The sequence below is a fragment of the Acomys russatus genome, chromosome 10, assembly GCF_903995435.1.
Source record: "Acomys russatus chromosome 10, mAcoRus1.1, whole genome shotgun sequence".
NCBI classification, from domain to species: Eukaryota; Metazoa; Chordata; class Mammalia; order Rodentia; family Muridae; genus Acomys; species Acomys russatus.
The window spans coordinates 55373282-55395164 of NC_067146.1; the positions used below are offsets into that span (position 1 = coordinate 55373282).

The 21883-nt window shown below is 48.1% G+C and overlaps 1 protein-coding gene across 4 annotated transcripts in view; it reads left to right on the forward strand.

Moving 5' to 3' along the window:
* The window catches only part of Dpp6 (dipeptidyl peptidase like 6), an 846101-nt gene that overhangs the window by 676626 nt on the left and 147592 nt on the right, over window positions 1-21883 (forward strand). For all 4 annotated transcript variants that reach the window (XM_051152206.1, XM_051152208.1, XM_051152205.1 and 1 more), the window contains exon 7: window positions 9336-9417. In XM_051152206.1, coding sequence (XP_051008163.1) covers window positions 9336-9417 — 82 coding nt within the window. The remainder of the gene's footprint in view (window positions 1-9335; window positions 9418-21883) is intronic.

The following is a 21883-nucleotide window of genomic DNA, read 5'->3' on the forward strand; positions in this document are numbered from 1 at the left end:
GTTGTAGCAGGTACCTGTAACTCACTGTGTCTATCTACTCATTTTGCACTCATACAACCTCTGATTGGCATCTAAGTTGTTTCCCACTGGTGTCTGTTATGACTGAATCTGCTCTGAGTGTTTGCATGTGGACATATGTCTTCCTTTCTCTTGGGTAAATACCTGGAAGTAGACCGGCTGGAATGAATAATTAATATGTGGTTAATTTGATTTTTAAAAAATCCAAAGTGTTATCAGAGCATCTGTGCCATTTAGAGCACACACACACACACACACACACACACACACACACACACACACACACACATTCTTTCAGTGTGTAGCTTTTTTTAACCTCCCACCCTCCCTGGCCATTTCACAGCTAGAGGATGCTACAGTACGCTGGGAATGCCTCTGTACATAGCTTGGAGCCTCTGGTTCTGCATATACAGAGCAATACTCCCAATACACCAATGCAAGCCTGCAAATTTCTTCACAGTGGGCACTTAGGGACTCAGGTTGACACTGTCTGACCCAGAGGAGCTGCTGGATGTTGCTCCCTCTTCCCTAAAACAGCCTCTGTGGAATGCCTTGTAAGCGGTGAGAACATGGGAAATGAGACTACAGGTAGAGTGGGATAGCCTTGTGCCCTGAATGAACCTTGAATATCATGAAGAAGGTTTGCACTCTGTGTGCTGGCCAAATACTTTATTTCATGGACGGATTGTTTGTTTTTTTAATTTTTACTTTTTATTAATTTGTTTAGAGTACATCTCAATTGTTATCCCATCACTGTATCCTTCCATTCCTCCCTCCCTCTCACTTTCACCCTATTCCCCTCCCCTAGGTCTATGACTACGGAGGACCTCCTCCCCCACTATATGGTCACAGCCTATCAAGTCTCATCTTGGTAGCCTGCTTATTCTTTCTCTGAGTGCCACCAGGCCTCCCCACCAAGGGGAAGTGGTCAAATATGGGGCACCAGAGTTCATGTCAGAGTCAATCCCCGCTCTCCGTGTAACTGTGGAGAATGTCCTGTCATGGACAGATTTTAAAGACAATTTTCTTTTGCAAAAAACACCATTCTCCTGTCCCTCCTAGAAAAGTCAAAGGAAAACTGAATCCAAGGGTGACCTGCTTAGTCCTGGGTTGGCCGAGGAATAAGATGTGGAGTCCAGAGCTGCCCCACATGGAAGGGTTGATGGTAGTGTGGAGGAGTTCATCTTCAGGCATGGGGGTTCCCAGTTGGGAAGCAGCTCTGCTTGAGAGAGCGCTGGGAGCTGTTTCAGTCTCACGAAGCACGTGTGTATTCATCCTAAGAACAGCCCATGAAAAAGATGGCAGACTGCAACTCCCCAGAGGCAGAACAGATGCAAGTGTCCAGCCCAGGCTGCTTGCCTGGCCAGTAGGTATCTCTGCAGCTGTCTTCACTGACAGGGCCCTTGGAGACACATCATGATTCACCCACCCAGTTCCAAGAGTTTCGAGACAGAGGCATAGAGAGCTGGTGGCACAGAACTGGGGAGACAGCATGATAGCAAGATCACTTCCCGGCTCCCTGAGACTCTTAACTCAGTCAACAGTGAGGAACTGTGGCATTTCAGACACTCGGGAGCAGTTTCCAGATCACACTGATTGCAAAGGGCTGCACAGAAGCAATGTTTTTGAGAGTGCAGATTAGAGTCTCACCCCAGCCAACGGCTTCTGTCTTTTCCACCTCCACAAAGTGAGGAGGCTCTAACTCCGCTAGGAAGATGGTACAACCTGAACTCTTTGCAATTAATCTTTTCCATAAACAGAAATTTAGACAGCCAGGTTTCTAATAACTAATGAGAGGTCAAGGTTTTATATCTGTGAATCTTAATTTTTATTCACAACACTACTGCCCTAAGGCAAATTCCTACAGACCTTTAGAAGTACTGGGAGAAGCTCTCACGGCATTGTTAGTGTGAAATCTTATGACTTTCTAGGTGCATGTGCTGTGTTCTCAGACTGTACCCAGTTCCAGCACTATACTAGGTACTCTAGTACTGCGCTAAGTACTAATACTAAACTAGGTATTGTAGTAGAAACTAGTACTACAGTAGGTGTAAGTAGTACACTAAGTACTACTACTAGTAATGCACTAAATGCTAGTGCTGTTTCAGGTATCAGTACTGCACTAGGACTTCCCAATATGGCTGGAGAAGTCAGTGGTTAGAGAGCGAACTGAATATCCTATCATATTGGACTCCATCAGCCCTCAGTGCTACATCCTGCAGTCTTCACCGCTGTCACTAAATTGACTCTCGGTTCCCGTGGGCTTCTGCTCTCCTCCACTCCTCCCCCAGCATCCCTCCTCTACTGGCTAAGCTCATCCCTGAGCAGCAACATCTGCTAATGACTACAGTCCCACCAGAATCCGGGGCTGCGTGAGTCAGGAAAGGACACTCGCCAGGGGCTTCATCCTGTCAGGAATCACCCAAATTGGCCCTGCTGCGGCTCAGCTCCTGTCTGCGAGCATGGACTCTTCCCTCCAAATTGCTCCAGTGCCGTTAATCATTCTCAGCCTGACTCTGCTTCTGCCCGCGACAGTTTGCAGATGGGTAGCATGAAGGAGAAGGGTGCCGTGAGTGACACAGGACACAGAGGAACCCTGACAACGTGGCTTCTGTGGCTTCTGTGGCTCTCTCTGGTTGCAGTCTGTGGCAATACCGTGACCTTGGCGGCCCCTGGACGTTCCCCACATTCTGGAAGCCTTTGCCCAGGCTTTCTCACATATACTCTCTGTAACAGGCCTATCTCAGGATCTTGTTTGGTTACAAGCCCCTGATCCAGTGGGCTCAAGGCACTCAGTTCTGCCTTTAGAAGTTTAAAGGACTGGCCAGGCAGATTAGAGGGGGAATCTGTACTCTCTGAACTGTCCTAAACATTCTGGAAGAATCCTCCAGCAAACAAAAAGTTTCTCTGCCACAGACCTCAAACTCATTGGCTAGCAGTTCCATCAAGGATGCTGGGGTCTTAGGCATGTTGGTCCTACTGTGCCCAGATCATGAGAACCCAAAAAAAGACCACCAGTACTCAATACAAATGCAATACACACGAGGACCTTTAATTTTTCGACTTGAGTTGGACTCTGACCAGTCACCAACACAGTAGTACCCAGAAAGAGCCCCAAACTTTGAGCTGATGGTAAATGTATAGGTTCCTATCCCTCCGAGTGCCCTAAAGTAGGGGAGTTCCAGCCTGGCAAGTGCCTATTGGTTGAGTAACATATGGAGGCCTAATGTCTAAAGGTGACAGGCTACAGAAAAAGATGACAAGACCACCCATGGCTTAGCTTTCTTTGTTCTCTTTGTTCACTACCTTGTCCAGGAACACATCGGTCTCTTACTAACCCTATCTCTGGTGTGCAGGAAGGAATGTGGCCATAAAACTGGGTCTCTTAGCAACTCTATCTCCAGTGAGTGGAAAGGCTGGTTCCTCCCAGTAGCTGGTCAGATTATCTCCTGTAGGCCTATTTCTTAACCTTTGTCCTGGGTGACCCTGAAATCTAATTTCATTTCTTCTGGTATCTCAGTCCGACCTCCTGACCCACACTGGGAAGGCTCTGCCTTTCCCCAGCATCCATCTCATGGCAGGCCGTGTAAGTATGCATTCCAAAGGAATTGTGCAGAAGGCTGAACACAGAGCCCTCCAAGGAGTGGGGATCTGTGTTTAATTTACATAGATGTGAAGCCAGTGTCTAAGGAGGAAAGCAACCCATCTCACACATTCCATCTGAAGGAAGCCCAGGCTCACAGAGGAGCTGTCTAGGCACCGAACCACCTTCTATGCCTCAGTTTCCAAAAGGGCAAGTCCTGGCATGGCAACACTATGGTACGACATGCTACGTGATCCTGGCCACTTGTGTGGGAGGAACAAGGAGCCTGTGTGTGCATGCAACCCATCTGCCCCCACGAGCAGCAGAGCATCTGTCAGCTGACTCCCAAGACCAGCAACCAAGGAGGGTCCACCCCACCTTAAGCAGTAGATGGTTGGCTCAGAGAGGTGAAGCCATCAGCCCAGGGCTGCACAGCCTGGTGGGGTCAGAGTCCCACATCACCAGTCCTGACAGGTTGATCTGTCCCTGGGGCGCATTGATCAGATGGCTCCTCTGAGACAACAGGCCTAGGAGAAAGGAGAGCATGAGAGAGATCTGTGATACAAGAAAAAGATACTGCAGACTTCTGGGTCTCTCCTGCAGTGAGGAGTGGCTTCCTAGGCAGCTGGAGGCCAGCCAGTGAGGAAGCTGCAGCTAGCCTCTTAATTTTGCCCAGTGCTGGCTCTGTGGTGATGGAGTTTGAGGAGAGAGCCTGGGGTGGCAGGCTTTAGCTAATTCGAGAGAACAGGACAGGGATGGGGTGATCAGAATGGTTGCCTATGATGTCTCCTGTTATTCAAGCTTCCCAGCAGGCAGACATCTCAGCCCAGGAAAGGCTGTCAGCACTGGAGGTCAGCTTACACTCCCCTCAAGATGTATGGAAAAGGGAGGGCCCAGAACATGGCTTCCTTCCCTCCTGACCTTTCTTTCCTTCTTCTCCTTCTCTCTCTCCCTTCTTGCTTCCCTTGCCAAGTTCTCTGGAGACGTCCTTCTCACACCGTTAATTTGCAGATCTAAATCACACAGCTCAGTGGTTTGTCTGGGGTATGAAGAGCTTTGCAACCATTACCTCACTCTGCTTTAGAACTCTTTATCTCTGCCAAAATGGTTCACAGTCCAACCAACCCCGCCCCCCAGACCCACCCTGACCTGTCTCTTTTCTTCTTTTAACTGGGGTAGATTAAGGGTGGGTGACCTGGGAACACTCTTCCCATGTGACTTTGCACATGGGCTCCCTTAGGAGCAGTCCAGCTCAGCTGTCCCATCACACTTTAGAGTCCAGAGCCTGCATAGGGTGGGCTTAACACAGCCCTGGCAGGGGTCAGCTGCCAGCTATCCTGGACGCACTGATGGCGTGGGACCCCTGCCCCTGCCCCAGGAACTTAAGTGAATGTGCCATGATGCATAGAAAGGGCGATGGGAATATCAAGGCACTTGAGTGGGTTTCAATTATTTTGATACTATTCTTTGGCCCCTCAAGAACTGAAAGCTGCTAATCTTCCCCCCTTGCTGACCTACTATGCGTTTATAGTCAGTTTGCACCTACTGTGAATGGCACTTACCTAGGTCTGAACATGTATCTTTTTGTGTCTCCCACTACAGTAAACATATGAGAAGACTTGAAAAAACTTACAATATTTGACATTGAAGATGCTGGGTCAGGTTTAGTTTTTTGTTTTTGTTTTTGTTTTTGTTTTCTGGTCTTGTTTTTGTTTTTTAACAAATGATTTTAGTCATGAAAGTTTAGAGCCAGGAGAAAAAGCAAATTTTAGCTTTCCTTCCTCCTAAATGCCATTGCTATTGGGGAAGCTTTTTCAATCCCTCAAAATAGCTTTGGAAGATAAATGAGCAAACTTGGCTGGGCACTAATTCACTCTTCAGAATCCAGTGTGATTTATGCCCTGTTTTGTTTATTGCTCCAATAAGCAAAATCAGAATGGATCTTGTGATTATTTTGAGCTATGTGAAGTCAAGATCATTTTATTCTTCCTTCATCATTTTTTTTCACCAATCTATCTCTACCCAGAGATGATTTATCACAGGGCCTGACACACATTCTTTAGAATAAATGAGTAAAAATAAATAAATAAGGCAAAGGGATGGGGGGGCACTAGACAGCCCCTGAGTGAATCACCAGGTTACTCTGTGTCCTTCTCCTCTCTCACACACACTAAGAACTTCAGAATAACCCAGTATAAGGTAAGAATCACTAGCCAGACTGTCAGACATGCCCAACCTTTTAAAACTGGGACACTCACGACATCATTGATGTCATCTGCAAAGTCCACACTCAAGAATCACATAATCAAGTTACAAAACACAGTCTAAGTAAATGCTTGTGATATTTTAAGTAAGTTTAGGATGTCTGTGTTTGGGCTGCATCCAAAGCTGTCCTTGAATGCATGTGGCCCATAGGCCACAGGTTACATGCACACGTGACACCTTGGGTATGTATCAGAGGTTACTGCTGCTGTGTTCTGTGTGAGAAGGGGACCTAAGCCCTCTGATGTTTTAAGGCTGGGTCTCTCATTGAACCTGGAACTTATTAGCTGGCCATAAGCCCTGCCCGATGATGAGGTCACACGCATGTGCCTCCATATCCAACTTGTATATGAATGTTGGTGATCTGGACTCAGGTCCTCAGGCTTACATGGCAAGTGCTTTACCACTGAGCATCTCCCCGCCCCAGTAAATGATGAGGGGGCAGGACTTAAAAACTGTGTGGATAGGAAGGCCAGCAAGGCTTAGATGTGGAAGGGTGCTGGTCAGGTGAGGCATTTCCATTCACTGTCTTATCTGGTTTGTGCTCCGACCCTGGAAGGTTGAGAACACAGAGAAGACAGAGAGAAGGCTGTGAGAGTGAGTGAAGTCCTGGAAACAGGCCAAACTTGAGAGCGCGTGCTCGTTGCTTCAAACAAGGGGCCAGCCCAAAGGCACTGAGGATGTGGAGCCTCCTAGAACAGGCAGAGCCAGAGGCTGAGAAGACAGTAGTTGCCATAGCAGGGAAGGGAGAGTGTGAGGAACAAGCTTGTGGTGCTGACAGGGTGATGTGTGGCAGATTACGTTTGTCTAAATCCATAGGGCACACACAGTAGCCAAGGGGCCCCAGAGTCGGGCATGGGATCCAGTGGGAGGTAGCATAAATTGATGATGACAAACGTAAAAACCTAGGCAAGCTATTAATATTCTGGGTACATTATTTTCAGCTCTTCTGAGAACTTTAGAATGATTTAAAGCACAGTAATATTGAAGTTTCCCAGAAGCAACATGCAAAGAAAAATTGTCCAGGGCCCAAGCCGAAACAGGATGCAATGTTCAAACAAGAAAAGATGCTGGACCAGTGTGTCTTGAGAAGGTGTGCTGCCTGGAGAACAGGAAGGGAGACTGGCTGGTGGGCACTTCGGGATGCTGATTCTGAGAATTAGAGGGAAAGTGATGGGTCAGTGGGCTGAGGAGGAAAAGTCCCTACAGACCACAGTGCACACATCTCAGAGGCAAAGCAACAGAGGCCGGAAGCAGGATTTGGCAATGAGAACCTCAGGTGCAGGTGGGCCTGACCTGGGGCTCTGCCACCTGCTTAGCACACATCCAACACTAGGCACACACCAAGGGGTAGCAGGTTCTTCCTTGAGGTGAGCACAGGGCCACCTGCCTGCCCCACACAGAGAAGACAGAAGGAACTGAGGACAGGAACAGAGACAAATAGTGGGATAAAACTGAGAAGCTAGGACTCACCAGAAGGCTATGGCAATGGTGAGTGGCCAACTGAGTTACACACACACACATACACACACACACACACACACACACACACACACACACACACACATATATATATATATATATCATTAGCTGTCTCCAGAGACCTCCAGTATGGAAGCAAACATATATCATGATCTTCAAGAGACCTTTGTACTTTTGTCACTATGAGCCTGTCTGTGAGAGTAAAGGAAAAGTCAGCTTCACACACAAGTCCTTGGTCCTGGGCCAATGATGACTCAGCCAGAGAAAGATGCTTGCCACTAAGCCAAATCCCAGAGACCTAAGTGGTGGGAGAACTGGCTCCTGCAAGATGCTTCTGTCCTTCACTTGCAAGCACAGCTGTGCCTGCACACACACACACACACACACACACACACACACACACACAAATTTTTGTTTGTTTGTTTGTTTGTTTATTAACAATCTGTCATCTGCAAAGTCCAGACACCCCACCATGTCTCTTAGTTTCTCTGCTTTCCTGAGGACTGTCATCCCAGCTGTGTCCCCATGTCTGGCCTTTGTCACCTGTCTTCGCATCCCCTTGGAGAATCTCACCTCTCCATCTTCTCTTCCTCTGTTTCTTCCTGGTTTTGTTTGTCTGTATTGATTCTTATGGTATTTTCAAATTACTCTAGAATGCTCTTTGTCTGAAGCCATGATTGTTTACAGGTCTGGTTCATACTTCTTCCCTCTTGCCTCCTCCCTTTGGGGAACTCCTAAGATGCTGTGTCTTCCTTTCTTAAGGATACGTGGCGATTCACCTATCCTCTCTTTAGTCATGAACATTTTCAGGCTCTATCTTCAATGTGGGAACTATGATATCAGGGCAGAGTGCTCCGCCAGCAATCTTGCTCCCCCAGAATGCAGATGCCATCCTATAGGTGGGGTGGCACCCTCAAAAAAAATGTGAAGACCGGTCTTCCTACCTGTGGAAGGCAGGAGCAGCTGCCAACAACACTGAAATATCCACATCAGTGTTACAGATGTTTCCATGGCATTTTACCACGGCTTTTATTTATCAGGACATTTGAATATATAGACAGTATTTTGTGGTCAAGGCGTTTTCCATATCTGTAAATCAAGAATTAAAGGCAGGGGACTTGGGAGATGGCTCAGCCAGTAAAACACTGCTATGGAAGAAGGAGTTTGTACACACAGCACCATGTTAAAGCGAAGTCCATGCACTATGATCCCAGCACTGGGCTGGCAGATGCGGAACAAATCCCTCAGGATACTGGCCAACCAGGCTACTGAGATTGACAATCTTCTGGCTCCGTGAGAGATGCTGACTCCAAAATTAAGGTGGAGAGTGATTGAGAAAGATATCCATCATCGACCTTTGGCTCCCACATCCTCATGAATGCATGCAACACACCTGAGCATGTATATGTGCATGCATAGTACACACGTGTGTGTGTATGCAGGCTGGCTCCCATGTAGACACAACCGGAAAATACCCAAAATAAACATAAGAAAGGAGTAAAAATGTAAGAGACATTGAATGGGAAAAGCATCTTTCAATTCTTCTCGCTCTCCGGTGTGCCCTCCCTTCTCCTTCTGTGTATCTGAGAGGGAATCAACTCATCCTGAGGCCCCTGGCTCGAAGGTCAGAATGACCTGGCTTCAGACTTGGAAGAGAATTATTTGTAAAGAGAGGCAGCAATGAAGACATTGGGTGTGGGATTTATTGCTGCTCGGCTGTGGATTTTGTTTAATTTTAACTGCCCTGGACATTTTAAAAATTGATCTATAGAGTCCTCCGTATATTCTCTCCTGATGAATATTTACCATGTGGATTATGTAGCGGTGAGTGTTTCAGCTGTATATAAATTATGCGCATCCGCAGAGATCCGTGGAAGCTCAGTAGCTCAGGGACAGGAGGAGACTAATACCGTCAGGAGAAGTGGAAGCATAGTATATTCTTGGTTCCCAACACTGTGCTTTGTTTCTGTTTGTCTGTCTGTTTCCTCAGGGACCCTCAGAGTCTGGACCCACCGGAAGTGAGCAACGCAAAGCTTCAGTATGCGGGGTGGGGCCCGAAAGGCCAGCAGCTGGTAAGCAAGCCGGGTTTAGCAGCGATATTTTGATTCTTACTGTTTATGGTCTCTAAACTGTTTATCACTGTGCACATCTATCGTGTGTCTGTGTGTGTGAGTATGAGGTGTGTGTGGTATCTATATATATGTTATAGGGTGTGGGGCAGTGTGTGTGTGTGTATGTGGGGGGAGTATGAGAGGTGTGGTGTGTGTATGTGTGTGGTTTGTGTGTGGTTTGTGTGTGTGTGTGTGAGGTGTGTGTGGTATGTGTGTGTAATGTAGGTATGTGTGTGGTGTGTGTGTGTGATATATGTGTGTGGGGTGTGTGTGTGTGTGTGTGAAGTGTGTGGTGTATGTGGATATGTGTGGTATGTGTGAGAGATGTATGTGGTCTATGTGTGGTGTGTGCGTGTGGTGTGTGTGTGTGTGTGTGTGTCTATGTGTGTGGCGTGTGGTATACGTATGTGTGAGGTGTGTTATGTGTGTGATGTATATGTGTGAGTGTGTGTGGTCTGTGTGGTGTGTGTGAGTGTATGTATGGTATATGTGTATGTGTGTGTGTGGCATGTGTATATATGTTATTAAATTTTAGATAAATGAACCAAAGTTCCTGATTATATAAAATCATTGTTTCTTTTCAGGTAGTGAATTCTCATTTTTTAAAAAATGGATCATGACAGGCTGGGGAGGGCACTTATCATCCCATCTCTGGGCATGGAGACAGGCAAACCACAGCGACTCTTTGGCCAATCAGTCTAGCTAAAGTGAAGCACTCTAGGCTCAGCAAAAGACCCTGCCTCAAAAATAATAATAATAATAATAATAATAATAATAATAATAACAACAACAACAACAACAACAACAACTTAGAGAGCCAGAGGAAGATACCTAACCTCAGCCTCTTGTCTTCACGTGTGTGTGTGTGTGTGTGTGTGTGTGTGTGTGTGTGTATACAGGCAAGCATACCCACCCCTATGCACACATACACACACACATGGAATATCATTGTGACCAACAGGTTTTCTTTACTATAACAAAGCACCTTGGAAAATAACCAGCAATGAGTTCCTCTGGCTCAGGGGCTCAGAAGTTCCACTCCACGCTTGGCTGCCCCCCTTTATTTCTGGGCTCATGAGGAAGCAGAATACCATGTTGTAAAGGTGTGTGGTGGAGCAAAGCTGGTCACCTTATGCTAGCCAAGAAGCAGGCGTGGGTGGGGTGGTGGTGGCACACTGGTGAGATATGCCCTGTGAATTTGTTGATGGATTAGTCCATGAATGACATCAGCATCCTTGTGAGCCAATCATCTCTCAGTGGTACCACCACCTGGGGACCAAAGTAGATCCAAGCCATACCATGTATGTATATGGATCCAGGGTACTTATTTGCATGGCGGCACCTGTACCCATGTGCATAGATGACATTCCTCAGAGGGTGCACAGGAAGCACCAGTGTGGAACACATTGTTATACAAAGCCACACTCATTCCTGGACGTTTATGGAGAGAGTGGACCTGTTCATCATTACAAAGCTGTGCCCGGACAGCTGTGCCAGTGTGGCGAAGCCTCCAGAGCTAGCATAGCCTTGACTCTGACATCCGTGGTCTTCATGGACTCAGACAAGCAAAACAAAGATGTTTAAAGCCCTGCGAGTAGCAAGGATGGGGTATAGGCTACTTTCCTTATTGTTGTTGCAAAAATACCTGATAAAAGCAACTTAAGGATGGAAGAATTTAGCTCACAGTATGAAGGCCCAGCCCATCGTGATTAGGAAGGCAGGCTGCAGCAGCATGAGGCAAGTGGTGGTATTGCATCTGTAGTAAGGAGGACTCCAGCCATGGGCCCCCAGCCACCCACTCTAAAGACTCATTAGCCTAATCTAGAAACCCCTATAGACATGCCAGGGGTGTGGCTTCCTGGTAGTTCTAGATTCTGTCAGGTTGCCAACCAATGGTAACCGTCACAGACAGTGTGATGAGAAAAGCCCACAATGTGCAGCCTTGCTGTATGACTCCCAATCCAGAACTCAGCACGGGCTGGCCATGGCCACTCATATGAGTCTCTGAGGAAGAGGAGGAGAAGGATGAGGAAGAGGAGGAGGAGGAGGGCAACTCGGAGAAGAATGTGTATGTCATGGCCTGAGCGTGACAGGTGGCACACCCAGGTGACCAGATAATTGCTTAGTCCTGTTTAGCTTCATGTCAAGAGGCAGGGCCTCCCTGCACAGAGCGGCTCTTATCTTCGGATCCAATGGTTTGGTGATGGTGACTCAATCCCTAAAGCTATTTTTAGCTGCCTTCTCCTAAAACATGATTGCATTTAAAATCTTGCTGGGGTGGTGTTGGATCAGCAATCTACTGGGTTACCAACATAAAGAGCCATTGTGTTGGCCCACTGTGCAATTTTGTCTTCTTCGTTGCATCTCAGTTCCACTGTCTTGAGTTAAATCTAATAAGCAAAAATATTGGGCCACAGAAGAATCTTAGCAAGCCCTCAAGAATCTAGCCACCTGGAGATTCAATGGGCCTAACTGGCCAAAATCCGAGGGTTAGTTAGAAGAACTCTTGAAGAGGGACCTGGGTGGGGGTGGGTGGGGGTATGGCTGGGGGGTGGGGGGTAAAGTGGGGGAGTGGGGGGGGAAGGTCGGGGGGATGGGTGTAACACCAGTCACAGGAAGTACCTGCAGCCTGCTGAGTGACTGACCTAGCGATCAGTGTGGCTGGAGAGATGGCTCAGCAGTTAAGAGCCTTTGTTGCTCTTCCAGAAGACTCAGGTCAGGCAGCTCATACCTGTACTTGTAACTCCAGCTCTAGTGGACGTGACCATCCTCTTCTGGCCTCCACAAGTACTTACCCATGTGGTACACACAGGGAAATAAAATCTTTAAAAAGAGTTGACTCATTTAAAAACAAACAAACAAACAAAAAGATTGTAAATTCTTCTGCAGATGTGGCCACTGCACTTCCTACTGGTTGGTCAACGGCCCAGTGGGCCCAGCCTGCCAGCTGGCCCAGCCACAGCAGTGAGGGAGATAATGAGACTCTGCATCCTCACAAAGTGGTCCCTTTACTGGGAAAGGGACACCAGTCCTTGGTATCTTGCTGTGTGCTTGACGTGCTGCCTGCTCTGCGGCAAGCTTCTGGACATGAACCCTGCCATCTGTACACCTGAGCCCATGAGTCAGTGCAGGAGACAGAGCCCGTGCTCTAGAACTCTGTCCAGCAGCGTTTGGAAGAACATGAGTCTGTAGATGAGGCCTAGCTCAGCCCCTTCCCTGTCCAGAGCCAGTACACAGGAATGAAGATAGAGAATGACAAACATGACCTTGCTTGACCTAAAGACTAACAACAAACAGAACAGGTGTTGACCTGACTGCGGCAGCTTCCCTGATGTGACATTTCCATGCAGACACTCTGTCAGGAAGCCCCCTGTGAGGGCCCACATCTCCATGTGTGGAGTTTTTGTCACATACAATACCATGTAAGTTGCAGGCATCTGAGCATAAAACATAAAGCAAAGAGTGCCTGGTGCTCATCAAGTATTTACTGGGTATTGGAAAAAAGGAATGCATAAATGAATTGCTTAATTAGCTCCTTAGTATATGTGTGTGGTCCTATTACAAATAAAATAACCAGAAGGCTTTAAGTAGCTGGGATCTGGGACTGTGTGCTCAGCACTCACAGTGAGGGAAATAGTGCATCCTTTCTGCTTCAAGGAACTTGGTGTCCAGTTAAGTATTCACTGCTGGCATTTGCGTTTAGAGCTGTGAACCGACAGGCTCACCGAGTCCTTGACTTTAAACTTCCATTAACTAGGAGACTCTTGCTGAGCACTCAGTGTGCTGACTCTAAAAAGTAATATAACCCATAGTGGAGAAAGAGTCTTATATGTTGGAAATCAGCACACTCCAGTCATGGTAGATTCTCGGGGCCATGAGGCAGGCCTTGAGGTTTCTGCCAGGCACTTTTCTCTTACTGTTTAGCACAAACACAGCTTTGAATATATAGAAATGAATATACATGGCCATGTCATGGTAAAACGTACAGACCCAGGAGAATTATCCTGACCCACTGTGTATCCTCACCTGAGAGAATCCTCACCCCAGTGCTACCAACCCTGAGCACAGTCAGTGCCTGCACTGTGTGTCTGCAAAGGAAAGCGGCAATCAGGAGCCCTGCAAACATTAATCTATTAAGTGACAGGCAACAGATCCCTCCTCGCCGTTTTATTTTTAAAGGTAAATATTGCTCCCTGCAGTAAATCTGCTCTAATGATAACGAATCATGCCGCAATGAGTGAATCTCCTTGGGGAGCAGAAAACACAGCTGCGGTCGGCCCCACCAAGGAACATTCACCACAGCCCTACCGTTCAGGGTGCTGAGTCGTGCCTATGGTGTGGAGCCTTGCCACTCACAGGAATATGGCCAGAATCTTTCTGGTCATCCTCAGCCTACACTCTGTGTGCCTCTGGTTAGCAGTCTTACTTAGACAGCTTTATTGGACTTTTAGATTCCGTGGTCCAGAATGAGTAATACCTCTATGGATGCCCTGGGCCTTGGCCCCCAGCACAGGCAGGGAAGCCCCCACCCATCATGGAAATCAAAAGTCTGAGACAGGATTATAGAAGCCAGCCTGAGATATATAGTAGACTCTGCAGCCCAGCTTGGACTATAGTGTGATACCTTTGGGGGTGTGGGGAGGAAGGGAAGGGGAGGAGGAAGAAGAAAAGAGAAAAGGAGTAAAAGGTGGCAAAAGGAGCCATTTCTCCCCAGGGAACCCCAAAGGCTGGCTCCTAGTTGCTGCATTGGTGTTATAGTTGCTCACAGCAGGAAGCCATGTCCTTTCAAAAAATGTCACCAAAGTTGAAGATGTAGGAAAATGAATTTGCCTGTTTACAGGTCTCAAAGGGACCCTATGGTGCCCAGGCAGAGTTACAGCAAGCGTGGCATTCCAGAGTTCCATCTCTCTTGTCTTACTTCAGAAGATTTCCTGTCTGACTGAGGAGCCTAGGGTTCCTCTGGAGAGCTTTGATGCTCTGAGCCCCACCCCCACCCCGCCTCCCATATGTGAGGTTGTATCTGTGCGCCTGCATTTTGTTTTTGCTAGTGCCATTTAATAAAAACAGACGGACAGAGACAGGCTGGTGGCTTCCTCCCTCTTAGAACGCAGGCTGCCTTCCGTCTTGAGCAGGCCAGAGTGTATGAAGTTCCTTAGGAGGGGGCAGGGTGCTTTCTTCCTGTGGACTGGAGAATGATGGGAAATGTTTGCAGAGACAGTGCACAGCGTTAGTCGGCATTGAGGATTCAGGACTGGACTCTGCCAGAGCTCTCAAGATCACAGACCAGGAGACAGCTCCTCTCGGCTTGGCTTGCCACCACGACAGTGATAAATGAGCAGCTTTGGAGAGAGCGTTTAATAAGGCCTCTGGGAAATCTTCAATAGCTCAGGATGTGAAAAATGAAGAGCAGTCGGGGAAGTTGGCCAGGAAGCCTGTGGGTGGTGAGCTTCCGAGCCTGCACACCCCAAGGAGCAGGTGAACTCAGCACATGGTTGTGGAGGGGGATGTTCGAGGAAAGAGGTCATAGGTCTGACTTCCGGCTACTCATAACCCCCCTCGTCACAAGAGACTGTGTTAAAAACATCAGGTGACTGTCTAAAACAGGAGAACGCAGCTAAGAAAATCAGGGCGTTTAAGCTAGACTTGGAGATGAAGCACTCCATGGGTCATGTAGCTGTTTAGCCTTTAGAATAGTTTTCCTGGAAAGGGCATGGGCATAGGGAGTCAGGAATTATCACCCAGAGCAGTTCTCCCATTCCCTGGGGAGTGAGCACTGACCGGTGACTGCTGTGGCTATCCAGTGAGCCGCCGGTGGAGGCCAGTCCTCACTGTGTGCACACTTCTGTCTTCTTTTCATAATCTCATTTGCTCCTGTTCCAAGCCCTCAGACACTGTTGGGTTCTGGGAACTCGAGAGCAAGATGATCTCTTTTCCCCTGGCCTCTACCTCTGACAGAAAGCATTTATCTCATGAGCCCTCAGCCACTGGATCTGTGTCCTGTCCTCCATGCTCCCGTCCCTTGACATGGCTCCCAACTCGAGGAAAGCTTCCATCCTGGTTATGTGTCTTTCTTACTTTTCTATTGCTATGAAGAGACACCAGAGCCAAAGCAATTTATGAAAGTCTAGCTGAGGAGGTGCTTAGAGCCTCACGGCCACCATGGCAGCGAGCATGGCAGCAGGTACATGGGCATGGTGCTGGAGAAGAAAGCTTACATCTGATCTATAAACACAAGGCAGACAGAAAGAGAGCTAATTGGGAATGGCACGGGCTCTTGAAAACCATCGAAGCCCACCCTCAGTGACATCCCTTCACCAATAAGATCACGCCTCCTAATCCTACCCAAGTAGTTCTGCTACAGAGGACCAAGCATTCAAGCATATGAGCATATGGGGACTGTTCCTGTTCAAACCACCACACAGGAGCCTCAGGAGGTAGGCAGCTGCTCTGTATGTGTGACCTTTTCATTTTAAACCAAGACCCTTCTACGCCTTAACAAGACATTGTTACCCAGAACACAGCTGTAGAAACAAACTGCCCGTTCTGTGTCCCACACTGCTTGCTTGATCCAGAGGTCATCGGGTCAGCTCATGTCCACAGAGAGCCCCCACTGGTCCTGAGATCTGGCCTCTTGTCCCAGCTGGGTCACTGTAATCATGGCTGGCCTGGCCCCTGCCCACATGTGCTCTGATATCTCAACCCTTCTTCCACCCTCCCCTTCCCCACCTGCTTTCCCCACTCTGCACAGGCCCAAGCTGGGGAGGGGGGGGGTCTCCTCTTCCTTAATGGCAGATGTCCTCGGAGCCATGACCAGGTGGTGGTGGCTCTTCAGTCAAGTCCATCCAAAGGTTGCTTGTCCCTTGTGCACAATCAACACCTGAAGGGAATTGAGGGGCCCACTGTGTCCCTCCCATTCGTTCTCAGGCCCTGAGACAGGTGCTGACTCATTTTCTGTGAGTCAGTGAAAGAGTCAGAAATCGGAGTTGAAAGATTTTCACACCCACCCTGAATCGTTGTGTGGCCTTTAGGTCTCTGACTTAAAGAATGTCACACTATTCCACTAGAGCTGTGAAACACATGCCAGCGTGGTACCACCTCAAGAGATGAGGTGCCCTTAAAATACCAGGAACAATAGTGTGAGGAGTTATAGCCCTGAGGGTGGGACTTCTGTCTGGCAGCCATGGAGCAGAGCAGAACCTAGGGAGAAGGGACACCATGAATGTATGGGTAAGGGCAGGCAGAAGGGTTCAATGGCTGCCGCACGTGCCTTGAGCCACAAGACATAACCCAGGTCAAGAGCAGACAGTGGGAAGTGAGACACCAGGAACCAGGGAGAAGGTGGCTTTTGAACCTAGAAGGCCCCATCGGAAGTCCCAGGGTTTAGCACACTCCACCTCTCCACCTGCATTGTTGTGTAGCTAACCCTAAGCCTTAGTGGGGAAAGCAAACTGTCTTGTTGGTTCAGTTCTGCAGGGATCACTACTGAGAAAAGCTTTAGAGCAGAAAAGCCAGGTTCAGATCTTGGTTCTGGCACTCAGATGTCAGTCACAAAGATGTGGCTTTAAAGTGTCAGACCTCCCATAGCCTCAGGTTTCTCCCCTGGAAATGAGCCCCAACCCTTCCCTACTGCCATCTCCATACACAGTGTGGGAGCTCTCGTGACAGTGGACGGAGTCACTGCATTTACGAACTTCTGTATGTAACGTCATTGTGGGGCCAAGAACGAACCCAATGAACCCTTTGGTTACAGCCTCGTTGCTGTAATATTCACGTTAAGGAGTGTAGAGAGGGAAGGAAGCAATTGTGGGTCATCAACAGGAAGTTTGGCATCTAAAAGGGAGGCAGCCTCCTTGAAGAGCATGGTTTAGCCATCAGCTGTGTCTGTGGGCTCAGTGACTCACCAGTGGATTGTGGGTAGCGCCCCCCCCCCAGGCTGTACACTCTACCTTCCTCTATCTCTGGGGAGCAAGAATGAGGTTCAGGAAGCATCGTGTCAGTTGGGCCTTCTCTGAGTCTTTATCTCCCCATGAGTTGGTACCTGTGCCTTTAGGAAGGTAGCGTCAGGTGATAAAGTCACCTGATAATGGTTCTCCTGTCCCTATGGCTCTGTCTCCCAGTACCCAATGGCCATGCCACCAAACACCCCAAGAGCCACACTAGCCATGTCACCCAGCCACACCACCTATGCCACCCATCTCCTGCAAGCCACGTTACCAAGCCACTGAGGTTCATGGTCACCTGGCCCCCATGAGCCATGTAAATTCAATCCCAGATAGCCATGCCACCCAGCTCCTGAGAGTATCTTCAGATTGGTGTTCTCACTGGACAACAAGGAACTGAGTGCTGGCAGCACCCTGCCCAGGATGCAACATTCCCAAGGGCATTGTCCCTCACCAGGGACTGCCTATGCCTTGTTAGCAGGGGCAGGGGGCAGGGAGCATTATACTGAAGTTGACAAATGCAGTGAGAGAAGCGAGATTGATCCTTCCTGCAAGAAGAAGGTATTTAACGAAACATTGTGTGTGCAGAGAAGACCAGACCAAAGTGACATCACATTAATAACTTATAAACGCTAATCAGTTTGGGTTAATTTGGTATTCGTTGTAAAAACATTTATCATGGGCCCTGAATCCATGAAAGAAGCCAAGGAATTAATATCACATGGATGGGATTAGCCTTCTGTGTCCTCAAATAAGGGTGGAGGCAGTTTAGCATGTGATTAATGAGCTCCACCAAGGGTCCTCTTCAAATGTGACGTGTCTGTCATACTTTGCAACTTCTGGGGGGCCAAATCACTGTAATATACACTTGTACTCAAATAAATAAGGCAAGTTCTTGGCACCTGGTCTAAATGGATGGAGGAGTCCGAGCTGCCAGGATTGTGGTTAAGGAAATGGGAGAGGAAGCTCACTCATGCTAGTGAACATGTTTCTGAAAGGATTAACAACCATGAAGCCAATTCATAACTGTGAGGCTGGAGAAGTGAAAATGTGCATATTTTAAGCTTTTGTCATGCCATGACAATAGGAGAAGAGCCTAAGAGAAAATTCATTCATCAGACAATGTAAGATGCGATGAGCAACATAAAGCAAACTTGTGCTGGTGGCAGGCTCCTTTCTGAGGGGAACCCAAGCTAAGTGCACAAGCACAGCCATAGCACTGCCGTTCACACAAACAGTTTGTAAAAGCTGGAGGCTCCGATGTGTTTACAAAGGGCCATTTGGAGAAATCCAACCCTTATCCCGACCCAGACCATAATACTAACACTAATGCAAACCCCAACCATGACGCTATCCCTAGCCCTAGCTGAATCCTAGCCCTAACACTAACACTAACCCTAATCTTAACCCTAACCTTAACCTTGACTTCAACCCCACTATTAACCCCAACTCTAACGTTAATATTAACCCTGACCCCGACTCTGACCCTGACCCTGACCTTGACCCTGACACTGACCCTGACCCTGGTCTGGAAGAGCTATCACACAATTAAAAACTATAGTTAGAAGAGACAGCCTTCAGCATGGGAGAAAATACTTGCAAGTTATACACCTGGGGCAAGGGAACAGAAACCCAGGACAGATAAGGAGCGCAACAGTAAAGATATCAATAATCTGACTCAAAACAGGTAATGGGCCTGCACTGACCAGAGTGATCCACTGGTATATGAAAAAAATGCTCAGAGGCTGCTCTGGTTAAGAGCACTGGTTTGCTGTTATGAAGACCCCAAGTTCAGTTCCCAGCACCAACATGGTGACTCACAACTGTCTGTAAGTCCAATTGCAGGGTATCAGATGCCCCCTTCTGGCCTCTGTGGGCATTAGGCACATACAGACTAGCAGACAAAACATTCAGGCGCTTTAAATAAATATTTTTTAAAATTTTATGTGACTTGCTGTTTTGTCTGTGTGAGGGTGTCAGATCTTGTAGTTACAGACAGGTGTGAGCTGCCATGTGGATGCTGGTCATTGAACCCAGATCCTTTGGAAGAGCAGTCAGTGCTCTTAACCACTGAGCCATCTCTCCAGCCCCTCTTTTTTTTTTTTCTTAAGCTACTCAATATCAGAAACCACTAGGGAAATCTGGCAGAAGCTTCTGGAAGGTATCACCCACTGCAGTGAAGTGGCTGTCATCAAAATGGCAGACCACAGCAAGAGCTGGTGAGGATGCAAACTCAGCTCCACGGAACTGAGTGGAGAGCTACCACCACGTGTGATCCAGCACGGCCATCTGAAACCGGGCCAGCGTGCTAAAGAAGCACATTTCATGTTCACTGTCACAAGGCTTCTCACGGTCTGCCTGTGGGGGGGCATGCACACACAAGACAGAAAAGCATGAGAGCTTACCACATGTGCCAACGTGGCTACGAGTGGAAGCAGTATGCTCAGTGAAATAAGCCAGACACAGACAGATGCGAGCCACAGGACCCCACTCACAGGTCACAACTGAAAAGGTTGACCTCAATGAAGCGTAGAGCAGAACAGCCATTATCAGCGGCTAGGGGAACAGCGGAAGGGAAGGCTGGAAAAATGCAAAAAGGAATAGGCAAGCAAGGCAGTGGAACCCACAAGAGGAAATTAGGAATAAAATCATGTGAACATTGTAAACAGAGCCGATCTCGTACATTCCCACCCTCAGCAGAGCTTCCTTAATGCAATTGTGTCGGGCGCTGGAATGGTGTAGTATGTCTTACGGGAAATCAAATTTGGACAGTCTCCACACCAGCCTTGGCAATATTAGGCTAAGGGCTTTAATGATCATGCATCAGAGAGACATTGGGAGCAGGACCAGAGCTCTAGGTCAAGGAAGAGTACATTCAAAATAGTCCACAGATAATGTAACTAGGCAGCGAGGAATTCAACCTGCCATTGTTGACGTATCGAGGGAGTGAGTGGCAGCCGGGGAGGATGCAGATGCTGAAGGTGTGGAGCAGCTTCCTGAGCCTGGCCTGGGCGCATAGCTGATCCCATGCTGCTAAGATGCTCTGAATTGTGCAGAAGACCTGTAGTGGTTGTACCATTTGGATGGAGGTAACCCCTCTCCCTTGAAATCCTAAAATCGTTTCACAATTGGAAAATGGCTCCATCTCCCCATCCACAGTGAACAGTCATGACCTTTTCTCCCTGTGAGGCCCCACATCCTTCGGCAGCTAATCATAACGCTTCTTTGTTTTATTATTCCACTTTTCGCTTTTGAATAACTTTATTTCCCAGATCAAATGCAAGCTGTTCAAGGACGCACGATGTTTTCCATCACATTTGTAGCTTCCACGGCCCGCTGCTCGCTGTGGAGCAGAATGTGGGGTTTCAACAGACACTTGCTAAATGAATGATATCCTGTAGTGAAAGTGAAATTAAATGTCAAATTTATGGGTATAAGTTCCAGAATTTGTGGGAATTGAAAAAGCTTGATGTTATTACATAAAAGATTTTAGATTTAACAACTTGTCTGATGGTTAATTAACTCAGCGACTCACCATGAGCAAGCCCAGGGAAAGGTGCTCGAATGTTCAGGCAGGTTGTTTCCTTGAGTGTTTACTCTGCTATGAAAGGCCTTAGAGTAAGGGTGTCACTTGTCATTATTGAAGATCATCAGGGACAGGCTGAACTGAACAGGCCAAAGGTCAGAGCTGCCTGGATTTCCAAGGTGTGAGAGAAGACAGTGTTCATAATGTCAGACCTCAGGGACCCACATCCTCCTCAGACCCACCCCATGCTAACCACCTTGGAGGTGTAGGGGCAGTCTCTCTGTGGGGGGCAATCTCTGTAGGGGCAATCTCTGTAGGGGGCAGTCTCTGTAGGGGGCAGTCTCTGTAGGGGGCAGTCTCTGTAGGGGCAGTCTCTGTAGGGGCAGTCTCTGTAGGGGGCAGTCTCTGTAGGGGGCAGTCTCTGTAGGGGGCAGTCTCTGTAGGGGGCAGTCTCTGTGGGGGGCAGTCTCTGTGGGGGGCAGTCTCTGTGGGGGGCAGTCTCTGTGGGGGGCAGTCTCTGTAGGGGGCAATCTCTGTAGGGGGCAGTCTCTGTAGGGGGCAGTCTCTGTAGGGGGCAGTCTCTGTAGGGGGCAGTCTTCATGCCTCAGACTTTGTATGGAAAAATCTATGGTGGCCATTTTCTGCACACACTGTCAACATTCACACTTGCACCAGAGGCAGTCTTCATCGTCCTACTGGGCCTAACCAGGGGAAGGATTTGCCACTCTCCTGTACCTGAGGCATTGTTTCTTGACAGGGCTGTGCATATATCAGTAATATACATTCGCCAGGGCTTCCCTTTAGCTACAGTGCATGGTATGCTTACATGCCTCTGAGAACTCAGGGCATCATTGTAGTGTACCCAAGCACTTTCTGCACAGTGAACTTCATGGGAGTCCTTCTTAGCCACGCTGTTAGCCCAGTGGGGTATTGTGTCAGTCATGGCACCAGACAGGTGTCT